Source organism: Micropterus salmoides, unplaced genomic scaffold (genome assembly GCF_014851395.1).
Source record: "Micropterus salmoides isolate LMB-PRFRI ecotype aquatic unplaced genomic scaffold, ASM1485139v1 Ms_hic_scaffold_16, whole genome shotgun sequence".
Taxonomy (NCBI): Eukaryota; Metazoa; Chordata; class Actinopteri; order Centrarchiformes; family Centrarchidae; genus Micropterus; species Micropterus salmoides.
This window is the reverse complement of record NW_024040707.1, coordinates 4,468,812-4,483,715: the sequence shown is the minus strand read 5'-3', so window position 1 is coordinate 4,483,715 and position 14,904 is coordinate 4,468,812. Positions and strand designations below refer to the sequence as shown.

The window sequence follows — 14,904 nt, the reverse complement described above, 5'->3', positions numbered from 1 at the left end:
GGCATCTTACCCCATGTGGAAAATGACTTTTCCCTAGAAAATACATTTGATTAAATTCTAATTCATTTGTCAACTGTAGGTATTTATTTTACTTTATATTATGTTACCCTAAGCATGGCCATTTCCAAGATACAAAAAAACTATGAAATATTATTTTATGTGTCAGCAAATAGACATAGAGCTTAAGGGGGGCCCCACTCTACCCTACAATGAAATATCGGGATGGACGATGACATCGGGCGGGTCGGCTCATGTGCATGTGTTCACTCGCACAGACTCTTTAAATAACTTGGGAGCCTAGTTTGTAACTATTAAGTTACCTTACAAGTCACGGTGGATATTTAGCAAGTCACGGACCAGGTAAAGCAGCAGTGAACACACAGAGTGCAGATGTTGGTTTCGGCTGTAGGCCACGTCATTAACAATGAGCCAACATGCGGCTCACCTGCTGCCATGTAAACGGATAGCGGGTGAAAAAAAAACCGGATAATAATAATGTTCGTGGTGATTAAAACCTGCTTTCACAGGGCGGCATAACTGTGAAAAGTTTAGATAAGGGGTTTAAAATAAAGAAAACTATCATTAAAGCCAATAAAACAGCACCCAGCCTCAAAAACATAGTGTAATAATTGACTCTCTTACACAGTGTGAGGTATGATTTTATTATTATTATTTGATTTTAGATTAAGTTACAGGCATTTTCTATTTTTAGTCACCAGACTCCTTTGACAAAACCATAATTTAACCTCGCAGAACACGGGAGTTGCTGGTCTGCTCGGTCAGTTAGTTTGTTTGTTTTTGTGGTGTTTTTGTTTGTATGCCCCGTCAAAGTACGCACACTAAAGGGCTTGTTTTTGCCCCTGACAGGCTCAGGTTGTTATTATAAGTGTCTGACAACAGCAGAGATTGTTGCTGGGATCCTGTTTTTAAAGAGTAAGATCCTCTTTGTGTAATCAGAAACAGTCACTGTCGTTAAGCCACCAGACTAGAAAATTCTACCTAGCAGAACGCTGCCTCGGCCAGTTAGTTTGTTTGTCTTATTGTGACCAAAACACCAAAGTCACACAATAACACAAACTAACTGATCGAGGCAGCTGTAGACCAGAGAGGTAAAATTAAATTTTTTGTCAATGGAGTTTGGTGGCTTGGACGAGAGCAATAAAACTTACCCTTTTAAAAAAGCTCTGTCTCATCAGCGATCCTTTCCATACTGTTGTCAGACACTTTCAATCTGAGCCTGTCAGTGGCAAAAAACACTTTAGTTGGTCCCACTTTGACTGGTCCCAATTGCCCCAAAAAGGATTGCCCTGTTTCATTTCTGCCGACTGCACAATACTGTCCCAATTAGTCACATAGACAGTTTGCAAAATACCGAACATGTTAATGTCAGTAAAACCGACAACCTGAAGTCTGAAGGTCTCTCTGTACAAGCTTGTTTGACGAAGCAAATGACCCATCCCCTCCTTGAAATTTAAACTTAACCACGCATACGCACATGTCCTTGCACACACACACTTACATCCACATTAATATATATATCTTCATGGTGTCTTACAAGAATGTACACAGTGCAAAGAAGAGGTACAGCATTAATAATGCACGTACAAACGCGTACACATTCAGTTATACACACACACACGCACGCTGACAGGCCTGTGTATCTGTTTACCTCAGGTTTGTATAGACATGTCAGATTTGCCCAGTCATGGAGAACAGGGGAGAGGCCAGTGTTGTCCTCTCGTGTCCCAGGCCTTTTCTCTTACTTTTACCTCCCTCTACTTCTTCTCCTTTTTCTCTATTTCCAATCAGCAGTCACGAAGTTGTGTTTTTCTTCAACAAAAAACAAACGATTTTTTTTCCCCATCAGAAAGACATTTGGGATAAAAGTTTGTTTGATATTATTGATATTTCGTCTTAACTGCTAAAGAAAAGAAGAAAAAGGTGGCAGTTGAGGATGCTGTGAGTCACTAGTGGATATTACTTTACACACATATTATTAGCATGCATATTAGCAACATTTTGGTAATTATATGTTTAAAACAAAAGGTTCTGTTCTGTTAATGTTCTCGTGCACCAGCATTTCTTTCACTTTCACTCTTCACCTCTTGTCTTTGTTCTTTCTCTCCTTCATGCTCAACTGACCGTCAGTAATGCCTAGCTGATACTGTTCTTACTCTGTGGGTGCCAGACTTCGTGTCTGCTGCTTGTGTGCTTTTCTAGGGCTAGCCAGAAATATTACCAGAATAAAAATGGTCAATATCGTTATGTCTTTCAACTTTAAAGGCTGAGTTTTGTTTATCGTCAGAACAAACATGTTTTACAAATCTAAGATAGAGTTTGGGCTTTTAGGAAGGAACAAGAGCTGCTAAGGAAAGGGGTTAATAGCACAAGACAAAACTCCACAAGAGCTCCATTGCGAAACTGGATGCGGCTTTGGTTTCATCTCGATTTTCTTGTTTTCATAATGGTTGAAAGCCAAAGTCAAACAAAATTGGATGAAACGCCAAGCCCCTACAACATCGCACTGACTGTTTATTTTCCCTTGTTCTAGGGCTGGACAATATAACAAATGTTCAATAAATATTCAATAAATGTTTATTTACTTGAATCATACATGATTTTTTTTTTATTGATTTTTTTTTTATTGAGATATTTATTTTGTTGAGGATAAAAGACTGAAAAAGGCTTTTACTTAATTTTACCCGTGCATATTTGTTGACAAAAATTTTATCATAGTTGCTTTGAATGTTCTTCCTCAAATTTCTGAAGTGGTCCACTGTTTGGCATCAAGCGTTGCCCATAAAGAAGAGTTTAAACCACAAAACTAACAATCAATCTCCGGTACTGCAGCTTCATACTATTGCAACTTTCACTCAGGAGCAAAAATCAGCCTTTAAACTCTAAAGAAATAGCGATTTGATACTTATAGTGATAATATCGAATGATATGAAACATTTTATCGTGATAACATTTTTGGCCATATCGTCCAGCCTTACCTTGTTCCTATTCTGAGAAGCCTGAAGTCTGAATAAAGCTCATTATCATAACCTTTATTGATGAGGCTTTTGGAACAGCATCACTTAGCTGGGAGGTTTTTCTGTTTGTAGCTTTACAGATTTGGATATTGGGCGATTCTGCACCTCATGATTCATGTCCAATGCCATTTTTCTGTGCCTATTCAGGAAGTAGTGCGTTCTTTTTGTAGTGACATGGAATTAAAATTGTGATGTTGAATTGTGAATCTGAGTGAGCACACCGTCGCTATTTGTGTTTGCTTTTTTTGCAACCTTTATCTTCCCTTCAGCCTGACGTATGACGATGTACTGTACTCGATAGATTGGAATATTTAAAACATTGGCACTGAAAGTAAAAACATCGGTATTGAAAGTTAAAACATTTTGTCATTGAATGTAAAGTCAAGGTTTGACGAATTGCCCAAAATCAAGCCAAAGTCCTGCTTTTCGTCCGGAGTACCTGGTGTTCCACTAGCCTCCGGTGCACAATGACTTTCACAAACATGTTCTTTCTTTTTTTCTCTTTAATAACAGCAGAAACATAACTCAGTAATTACATCTCCAGATAGACTGTTTATATTCAGTCCATATTGTTGGCTGAATGTGTAAAATTAAATATGCATTTCAAATAACCAGAGGTGGTTATCCACTAGCAGTCCATCCTGTCAGATCTCTTCTCATTGTCTGGCCTGTTAAAGCATTGATTTTAATCTCCATAATAGCTGAAGAGCAGAATTTATAAGGGCTCTCAAGATTTTGACAGGTGACTTCTGAAAAGAGCAACAGAGATCATGTTTTTAACTGGTGCATTGTGAAACAGAAGCTATTTTCTGACTGTTTGCTGTTGTGTCTCCTCCAGGTTTGAAAAGGAGTCAGGACAGCCACTGGACCAGTCGACTGCGACAGCGATGCCTTCTAACAAATACTCTGCTGCTATCATGGAGGAGAGCAACAACATGACTGCCACTGTGAGTCTGACACACACTCGCACAGGTTTCACAACAGCCAGGAGAGGTCACAGTTCTGGTGTGTGAATGGAAATAAGAGAGTTAAAGCCAAATCGTTTAAAACAAACCACAGCCCTCTCATTAACACCCGCATCCACAGACACACACACACTCCCTGAACTGCTTTCTGAGCCAGCTGTGGTTTAAAAGAGTGTGTGTGTCAATGCCAAGGCAGATGCCTGGACAAGAGTGCCAGCATGTTATATGAGTCTAATTGAGAATGCATGCTGGCTGTGAGAGTGTATGCATGCACACAAACACAAACACACACACACACACACACACACACACACCACAGCTGCATCTGCACAAAGAGGAAATGGAAAATGTGGGATAGATAGAAGGATGGAAGCAGCAAAGGAGAGAAGGAGGAGAGGAAGCAAGGAAGGAGGCGAGAAAGAGGGATGGACGAGATTAGTGCAGCACACTAGCGTCTTTATATTCCCCGGAAATGGGTGCACTTCAAGTATGTAAAGGAGAAAAGACACACATACAGTTACACACATAATTCTTTCATTTCAGACACTCTGCAGAAAGTTTCACAATCTGTACACACACTTTGTTTCACGTGTACCCACACACACTTTCGCTCTTATACACACACCTAATCCTGTTGTCCGTTACTACTACTTCTTCTTTTTCAGTCTCATTTATCACTCTGTCTGAGAGGGATTTCACCATCTGCCTTCTTTTCTTCTCTCATCTGTTCACTCAACATCACCACTTTATCTTGCTGCTCCTTCGGCCTCTCCTTCTCTCCATCTGTCTTAATTTTCTTCTTATCATCACTGTACTGATCTCTCTTCTGTTTGTTTACTTGTCTCCACGTTAACCGGTTTAGTCTTATCGTGTGTGATGTGAAGACTGGAGTCTGGAGGTATTCACTTCAAGTTTAGACAGCTTGGCGGTAGGCAGGTAGTTACTTATCGCTTTTTCAGATCGCACACTTAAGTTTGCACTTAAAGTGACATGATCTGGTGGACACTTCCTGTGTCAGGAGTGCAGATTGTTTTCATAGGCAGTGTTTCTCTACCTGTGGAGCTGGCGGTAGGGGAGTCTTCTGTCAGGAAGGCGACGGCACCAACACACTGGAAAGGTGCAGAATTTAGGAAATAGTGGATTGAAGTGGTTGAAAGTTCAGAGGTCCTTTTAGTAACTGTTCTGGAGCTTCTAATCATATCACTTGAACTCTGAACTTCAGCCCGTAAGCCAGCATTGACGACTGGCTCAGGAAAAATGACTTGGTAAACATCATCCTCTGATAAAGATCGTGTGATATGATCGAAAGCTCCAGACCAGCTACTTAATGGAACGTGTTGAAGATTGTTTTCCCTCAATTCATAAATACATTGTGTCCCATCGCCGCCATTTTAAGTGTAACTGAATTTAAAACAGTACCTAAGAGCAGAAATTAGAAGGTTTAAGAGACTCTGATCTTAACATATCTGGCATTTTACCATCTTCGGATTGGATACTCAGAACTAGCAATTATAGTTCAAGTAACGATTAATTTTAAGTCAGAAAATGTGTATCACCTCTTCCAAAGCCCTCCCTAATATTACATTATTTAATTAACCTTTAGTCTATTTAGTCAAAGATGACTCAGAAGAAAAGCTTGACATTTTAAAGAGAAAATAGACCTGAAACACTGATCTTACGTTTGGCTGAGCCTCTTTCAGATTCTCTGGTTTCATGGTTTGTCCATTCAAAAGCAGTATTTTATAAGATTGTTGGGCTTAACTGAAGTTTGGACTCACAGAAAGGTGTTTAGCCTCTGGGGTGGTTTGGGGTCAGATATGTATCTAGGCCTGAGTTGTGTAGACGAACATCGGGGTCACAGAGGACACATTCTTAGTTTCAGCAGCAAGCCTGAGGGCGGAAAGAGAAAACACAGCCTGAATGTGAAAGACGGTGTCAGCAGACTGTCTGTGGGTAAATAAAAGTAAATAAGACTTTTGGTTTGGGAGGGAGTTCACCTGTGGTCGGCTGCTTCAGCTTTACGTGAACTTTGCAGCCCCTGTGCCTTCCTCAAAGACACTCTGTTGGGCAGTCGTGGCTGAAATACCCCTTGTTAATTAGATTAATTTAAGATTGAGCTGAAGCACACAGAATGTAGATGTCAGGCTCCAAGACTACATGTGAAATAGTTTTGACACAAAACAGTAATGATACAGAAAAATGTAGTCAGATAATTTAATGCAGAGAGGAAGTCCATTTTGATTTCCCAAGTTGTATTAAAGGTACGTCAGACTCAGCCAACACTAGGTCGGCCATTTGCAAATGACTGTTGACTAATTATGGCTTCACACTAAATGCCATTCATGCCTGTGTTTTCAATGAGCTCCAGGAGCGACAGTGTTGCACGATGTCGTGATTTACGGACTCTGACCTCCGCAATCTGCGACTGGCTTTCCCTCAGTGGTTGGAGTTACGGTTACGGTTGGGTGTAGCAGAGACACATGGCTGGCGGTAGGGATAAGGTTCATGATTCAGGGGCCAAATATATTGTGTGTCCTTGAGGTCTAACAAATGGGGTGAATGTATTTCCGTCGTCTTAAACATGTTTTTTCTAGTTTGAAACCTGCTTTGATTACGTCCACGTTTGCTTGCTAGCAGGCTTCTTCTCTACTGCACATTTATCAGACATAAACAAAGGCTCTCGCAGGAATGTGTATTACGTCGTCTAGAAAACAAAATGTTGACCCACTCAAAAAAATAACTGCAGGTTTCCTTTTACGATAAGGAAAAACACACATCGATAGGGAAACAAACTTCTAGACAGCACCGGCATTGATGAGAGTCAGAGGATGTGACTGCACTAATTTCACTGTCAAAAAAAAGATAAGCTGAATCTTTGAGTTGTGCACCTCTGGGGGATACTGGGTTCGAAAATTACTATCACATACTAGGCTTCATTCCACTCTCTCTGCATCACAGGCAAAATGGCCGGAAGCACAAATGTAAAACTAATCATGCCACTTTTTATTTCTCAGTTACTTGTTAACAAAAGATAACTCTCTCAGAGCTTTAAACCCCACCAGGTGATGATTTACTGCACACAGCGTATTGGAACAGACCTGTTCAGATATTAGCCACAGACTTGCGTTTCTAATCATTTAGGCTTTGCTAAGATGTTTTGACAGAGCGCCGCAGGGCAGACTGTTACGCACTGTGGAATGTTTGTGTGATGTAGGCCTGTGAAATCTACAAAGTGCAAGGCTTTACACACTGCTTCACCACACACACGCATAAAAAAATATATATATATATATATAGTGCAGGATAAGTGATCTGGAATAGCAGATGTTCCACACACCTGAATCAGCGGTAGTGGTATAATAAATAGTAATATTGGTAGTTGTTTGGGAGTATTTGTTCCGTAAGAGGGAGCAAAAAGGGAGGCAGAGGGGGGAGAAAAGGCTCATTTGTGCTACTTTAATGCTTCGTTGGGCTCGGTCATTTCTGCCAGCAACAAAGAGAAGAGTGATGGGTATTCAGGGAAGGCAAGTTAAAGGATGATAATGGTGATATTTGGATACACAACAACCTGACTTACATCAAATCCAATTTTCTGTACACCTCTATAAAACTAAACGCAGTCAAACATTACCTGAGAAAGGAGTTGGGGCAACGGATGCGAAGGATTTCTGTGACCAAAAATATCATGAAACAACTTATTTTAGCAGCTTGCTCCGTCTCTCCAGGCATTTGTAGCCACAAAACCTTCTCCTCTGCTGCTTTTCTGTGTGTGCTGTGCTGCTGGAGTTTCCCCCCCCAGGGCGTTTACAAAAGACAACCTGGTCTGGTTTTGTCCTAACAGAGAGAAAAAGAGAGAGCAGCAGCTAGGATTTGAAGAAAATTAGTTGAAAGGAGAAAATGAAAGAAGAGGGGTAACAAGAAAGTTGGGGTGAGGTAGAAAGAAATAAGAAACAAGAGAGTTTTGTTTCTGTCCAGCCGTCCAAAGTGAATTTAGTGAATTTTAAGTGAATTTTCTGTTGTTGTTGCAAGCAGTTTAGTTTGTTTATACCAGCCGGGTTGGAGCAAATAGAATAAAACTTTCTGTAAGACACAGTTACTACAGTTTGCTAATCACATAATCACTTGAATGAGAACTAGCTGAATCAAGAAAAAAACTCTTGTCATTCAGAGAAAGAGAAATGGATCCAGTCTCAGGACTTTTTAAAAATGTGTCCATGGGTGCTTTCACATCTGTAGTTTGGGTCATTTGCTCTGGACCACGGGCAAAAAAAATGATAAATTATAGCATTTTTCAGCCTTTTCAGTCTCTATTTCACAGCACACTGTTTGCTCTGGTCCGAATCAGTCGATGAGTTGGTAAAATGAACCAAGAAGCAGCAACACAAGTCACATGACAACATTCACATCACTCGTTCACATCACAGACAGCATGCCGCTTTTGCAAGTCCTACTAAGGAGGGACAACTGTGCGGGTTGATTGTAGCCGTCAGACTAAATTTCTCACGACTCCAAGTTTGTCTGTGAGTTGCCGCGGGGCTTCAAGGAGGTCTCCACCCTGCTAGTGCGATTCAACCAAAATAAATGAGGCAAGTGTGAAAGCCCCCTAAGTTGTTTTATTCATAAGCTTAGCTCAGCACAACGACTGGAAACAGTTAGCCTGACTCTGTCCAACAGCAACACAATCCACCTACCACCACCTCTAAACCTCACTGGTTAACTCTTATTTGTTTAATCCGTACAAAATCTTTTTTGTGTAAGCGTATATAAATAGTGTATTTCCCAAAATGCACACTGTGTAAATTGATAACGTCAACAGCACAAACAGTTTTTCTACAGTCTGACTGTAGCGTTTGATTTGTCATCATCGTGTGTTTTTTTAGTGGGATATTTAAAGTGCAAGTAATAACAGAGATAGATATTTATAGCGTGCTAAAAGGAAGTGGGCAGCAGCTTTGGAAGTAGAGGGAGATTGTTGGAGGTGGAGATAGATGGAAAATTCCCTGAAGTGTCTCAGTGTCCGCCTTTATGTCTGTTTATGAGTTATGGGTCGAGTAAAGACCTGAAGATGTCGATTAGGCCATAAATTCAACGAACAGAACTGTGCACCAGTTCAGCTGTAAGCACACACCGTAATGATCAGCTCTCAGGTGTGAATGTGTATGACCTCCCTCGCCTGTCAATAAATGTTGGTTAATGAATTTAACTTTAGATTTTTAGATTTTCTTGTATTCCCTTTAACCTAAACGTATTCACATGTAGAAACCAAAGACATAAAGGACAAATATGGATTAACACATTTTGATTAAACTCCAAATCGGACGAAAGGTTGATGTTAATAATAATAATTTTATGTGTGTCTTTGACCTGATGTGGTTGTCATCACCATTTACACGTGTTTTTTATGGTACGTTTTTATGAAAAACATTTCCTGTAAACCACAGTTTATTGTGTTATTTTTGTCGTCAGTTTGTAAGTCGGATATGTCTTCAGAGCTGTTTCAACTGGTTCCACAAATTATGATTTACGTGGCACATAAAGGAGAACTGAGGGTCATAAATCAGTCAAATCTGCTTCTATATCTCCCGCGTGATAATTCCTTATGTAGTTTTGGACTATATATTTTTTTAAGTTGTTCTAAAAATACAGTTTCTTGGTGTTTTTACTTCTCTTCCGTTTAACAAAGAGGGTGCAAGTAAGACAAAGTTTGTGGCAGAGACTTGAGACATAAGCAACGTGTGACCTTAAGAATCCCTGTTAAAAAAATACCCAACATGATGAAACAATCATACAAAGGTTTTACTAGACAAAAGAAACTTCCAGGATAGTTTTTTCAGAATCAGATTTGATTCAGACTTGATTTTTAAACTGAATGAACTGTATCTCCAACTGCGATGACTCTTTGCAGAACGTGGGGGGGCCATGTGTTGAGTTTTGACCTTTACCTACACATGAAGGCAACATCCCACGTTTTGATTGGCTTTTTTGACTGCTTTATTGCCAGAAGCACATTTCTACCAGGAGCCAACAAGAGCCAGAATGAAAGATGGTTCACTCATCACTTTTTTGAGTCTTGGCTTTCTTTCAGCAGCTGCGTAAGACACTATTTCACTGAGAGGCAATTAGTTAGATCTACCTGTCAATGAAGGTGCTGCGCCTTAAATAAGAACTAACGGTCTCTGACAGATAAGCAACAAATTACAAAAAAACAAAATTCATAGAAATAGACCTTGAGATTAGTTAATCTTCGCATCCTTTTAGCAGTTATTTACGACATTATCATTAAAATATTTCTATTACAATTTATGTTTTGTTGCCTTGGGATATAACGTGTTTTAGCAGGATGGAAATGCCACAAATGATGATAGAGGAATAATCCCTCAGGTTTCCGGATATAATCTGTCACACATTGACCTGCAAAAGTATGTTTTTTGCACCCTTGGACTGTCATCAGGAGTATCAGAAGTCTGTTGGTTTTACTGGGCAGCTGCCAGGTGTGAATGTGTGCAACTACTTCCTTGTAAAACAGGAAGTAACTGAAATTAAACCCGAGGTCAGTGTTTCTGCACTTACGTCATGTTATGTTTTAATGTGTTAGTTAGCGTTACAGTGTCCAGGATGTGTGCTTGAGCAGCCAAGGCCGCTACGGTACAGCTGTGCTGCAGGGATTAAGATTGTTAAGTATCAGAGAGGATGTTGGGATTGGGTACTTTATGTCTATTTTAATTTCTGACATTTGATTTGAGGGGTGAATCTCTGACCTTTTTTTAAGTCCAAGGCTTATGAAGAGACACATGTCCAGCTTTTATACATTGATTGATAGACCTGGTTGTTTTCCAACCTAATTCTTGACTATTTGTGGTTTGATAAACAGTAAATTTATCAAATTCAGTGCCCCGTATCGCTATTGGTAGCTGTCATAGCTGTAAAGCAACGTCAAGAGTGAGCTTGTGCTCACGAGCCCTGGTTGCTCCCTAGAATTGCATAACCAGACCTTTCTCCACACTTTGTTTTAGCGCTGTGCCAGCTACTTGCTACCTCTCTACAGGTTTACTGGGAAGTTAGCCAACGAGAAGAAGTAGGGCTTTTAGGGAGGGGGACCTTGAAGAGACAGGAGTTAAAACGGCTTGTTTCAGACAGAGGGTGAACTCAAGGGCGGCATAAAGGGCCAGTATGTAATATAAATAAGTTTTTTGACTTGAAAATCATGCAAAGCTACTCTTGTTGAGCCCCAGATTATAGATTTAAGGGTTGAAATGAGTGTAATAGGTCCCCTTTTAATTATTTTTTCTACAAACTAAATTCTTTGCCATCAGAATAATGTGATTTATAGGGAAATGACAACACATAAATAAAAAAAATGAGCAACATCTGTGCTGAAACCGCAGTTACACCCCGGCCTTCCATGTTATTCAGCAGACTTGGACACTCTGCAGCTCCAGAGGGTACGAGCACATCTAACTTTACACAGTAGCTGTGATGCAGTACAAACATCTGCGATGACGCGTACAACTGCTGTTCGTCTCTCATCTCTGCGCTCCTCTTTCATCACTCATTCCTCTTGTTGACCAAACTTTTCTCCTTGCTCACTCTGCAGTCACTCCTCACCTGTGTTCCCCTCCAACACCCCCCTCACTCAGAGCCTTTTCACACTAAATCTCTCTTCCAGTCCTGGAAAATGACAAGAAACGTGGGTGTTCTTTGAATACGTGGTTGGATGGAGAAGGCTTGTAGCTAGACGAGAGGTTGACAAAATCAGTTGTATTTTTAAAATACAAAACTGAGGGGTTTCCAGTAGCAGCATGTTTGCTATGTTAATGGTGGTGTGTTTAGATGCTTGTGTTGGTCAGCACAACTGATAAGTTGGCCCGGCTGATAATCACAGCTGTTTAAATGCTTGTTTATGCTATTTGTCAAATAAAAGTGAGTATGTATGTAAAAAAAAAACAAGCAAATATTGGCAAATATATCTCCTTTTGTAAACTCTGCTAGTCATGCTGCATCAGTCATTTGGCTGGTCTATTGATCTGGCTGACACCAGATTGCCATGCATTTTGCTTTAGGTATTTATGGCCCTTGGGAGATAATCTCTAATGATTTTTGTGACTCCCTGACATTTCGTCTCATGCAGCCTGCAGGTCTTTCTTCTTGACTGACGATTTTGTCCTCGATAAAAGATTTCCCGTAAATGTTCAGCGTCTCTACAAGATTATTCCTTGTTTTTTTCACGACCCCGGTGACCTTTTTCGTCTCGGTTTCCCTCCCTCTGTGTCAGCAGTTCTCTCTCTCTCTCTCTCTCAAGCATCTTGTGTGCACACTTCATGCACAAGTTCACTGAGTTCATTTATTATAGGGGGAATTTGGCATCGCAGACACGCTCACACACCACATGCATTCCGTCTGTTTTACGACGTTTAACAATCACAAACAGCCTCAGATACGTGTAGCAGTGATTTCCCTTAAAAAGTCAGCAAAATCTCACAATTTTCCATGTGTTGCACAGCTGCTCCGTCTCTCAACTTTATTCTGTCTTTGTCTCTTTTGCATCAAATCACCATTATTTGTAAAATATTAATCAGGTATGAAACTTAAATCCCATTTAAATTTTTTGAAAAGCTTTATTTTGAGCAAACCACATCTTCATGCGCTGCAGTTGCCCACAACTGTTAGCAAGGGGGCTATTTTTGTAGCATAAAAAACATTGCTGCCTAAGATATTATTTAAAGGATATTATAAATGTTGGAAACCCTTTCCTGACTTAGATTTACAATACTTATTAATTTCATCAAATGTATAAACCATGCTTATTCCCTCTTCTCAGCCCCGAGTTTATCCACAGTTTGATTGTCTTGTTTTATTTTTCTGTTCAAAACACAGTCTGCCTCCATGTTTGTTTTGGTCTGAAGTCACGTATAAAGTTTGTGGTCCTGCATCTTGACTGAATCTTCTGGTGTGTGACTTCTTAAGATTAAAATTTTTAAAAACTGTTAAATCTGTGGTATCCCACGTTTTAAAAATCATTTAAGATTTGAAAATCCTCTAGTGTGCACCAGGCATTAGCACACAGTAGCTAACAGCTTGTGATTTGGTTACCAATGCCATATGTGCATGGTTTTCTCTTTCTCTCTTAGGCCGCACTTAAATGTCTATTTCCCAAAGACAACCTCTGGATATGACGCTTAGAGCCCGACCAATATGGGTTTTTGGGGGCCGATGCCGATATTAAAGTGAAAAAGAGCTGATTTATGAGCCGATATTTTGATTTTAAGAATGATTTAGATTGTAGACCCCTTTACTGTATAAACTACACTTAGAACAGGCCAATATTGAAAACTGCTATGTATGTGGGCTATAAAACCTTAATAAAATCAATCACGGTCTCTAAAAGTGAACATGTAAACAATTGCACATCAATAAATATTTGCCACTGGAAGGTGCAACTTTTTCAGCCCTCTGTAAACAGAGAGAGTGAGAGAGAATAAGCATGTGTATTTCACTTTACACACATAATCTGACATCATTTCAATGTAGCACATCCACATCCAGTTCATCCCTTTACCAGCACTCTTCTAACCAAAGCTACGTGAAACCATTTAACCACCATCCGTATAAATCATGTCGTCTATGATACAGTCAGCTGCTTTCAAATTGAATGCATCTAATACTACATGACTCTCTACGAGGAGGACCTGCAACTTTGAGATTTCATTTAACTAAGGTTATGGTGCTTTCAGACCAAACGCGAATTTAATCTTTGTGACGCTTTCCATAAGAACCCGCAAAATTCGCTCGAGTTGGAAATTTTAAACTCGCCGGCACCTCCCCTTTCGCGTGGCTTCGTCATTACGAAGCCACTGATAAACACGGTATTAGTTTTGTGGCTAATTTAGCAGGCAGTGTTAGCTGCTGTAACGTTACGTGATTTTAGGGAATATTCAGAAATGATGAACTAGGGACAAATGTGGACCGCTAGAACTGCCACACTGTTTGAAATAAATCTATAGTTACGTCTGTCAGCAGCTTCCAACACCCAACTACCGTAACATTAACCTGCTGTGAGCTGGTAGGAAGCCGGGAGAGGGCAGTGTGAGAGCGATAACACCAAACTGAACACACCTGCTCCCCATTCACACCTGAGACCTTGTAACACTAACGAGTCACTTGACACCGGGAAAGGAAAATGGCTAGTTGGGCCCAATTTGGACATTTTCACTTAGGGGTGTCCTCACTTTTGTTGCCAGCGGTTTAGACATTAATGACTGTGTGATGTGTTATTTTGAGGGGACAGCAAATTTACACTGTTATACAAGCTGCACACGCTTTACATTGTAGCAAAGTGTCATTTCTTCAGTGTTGTCACATGAAAATATATAATCAAATATTTACAAAAATGTGAGATGTGTACTCACTGATGTGAGATACTGTACATATGTCACAAGCACACACACCCGTGCGCAGGTATTTAGACACACACTCGTTTGTAAATCCTCCAGGTGTTACCTAAAAACATAAGCATCTGTATATCTTTTGTATTTAGTTATCCTCTAATCTGAGCAAGCAGTGTGTGTGTGTGTGTGGGTGTGTGGGTGGAGGGCTTAGGTGTGATCTGTACTTTCAAGTGCGATGTCGCAAGTCCAAACAGAGCTGAGCTGAGCACTTGCTGTTGCTATAAGAACGCACGGCTCTCATTCACCTGCAGTGAGGTGGGAGATAAAGCGATGCAGAGAGAAACAGTAATAAAAGCTTCCCTTCCCCCCCTTCAGGCACCGTGCTGATCTTTCTTTACCTCACTGATCCCTCACTCTAAACAAATGACTCACAGTCACCTGTAGCCTCCCAGATTCATCATCCGCTGTGTTGTTCTTGTCATGTTTGTGTCGAGCAAGGTGCTGTTGGGCATGACGACG

At 40.3% G+C, this 14,904-nt stretch overlaps 1 protein-coding gene across 2 annotated transcripts in view; it reads left to right on the top strand.

Moving 5' to 3' along the window:
• The window catches only part of dnmt3bb.1 (DNA (cytosine-5-)-methyltransferase 3 beta, duplicate b.1), a 47,717-nt gene that overhangs the window by 10,308 nt on the left and 22,505 nt on the right, over positions 1–14,904 (top strand). For both annotated transcript variants that reach the window (XM_038722001.1, XM_038722000.1), the window contains exon 2: positions 3,874–3,982. In XM_038722001.1, the coding sequence (XP_038577929.1) occupies positions 3,874–3,982 (109 nt within the window). The remainder of the gene's footprint in view (positions 1–3,873; positions 3,983–14,904) is intronic.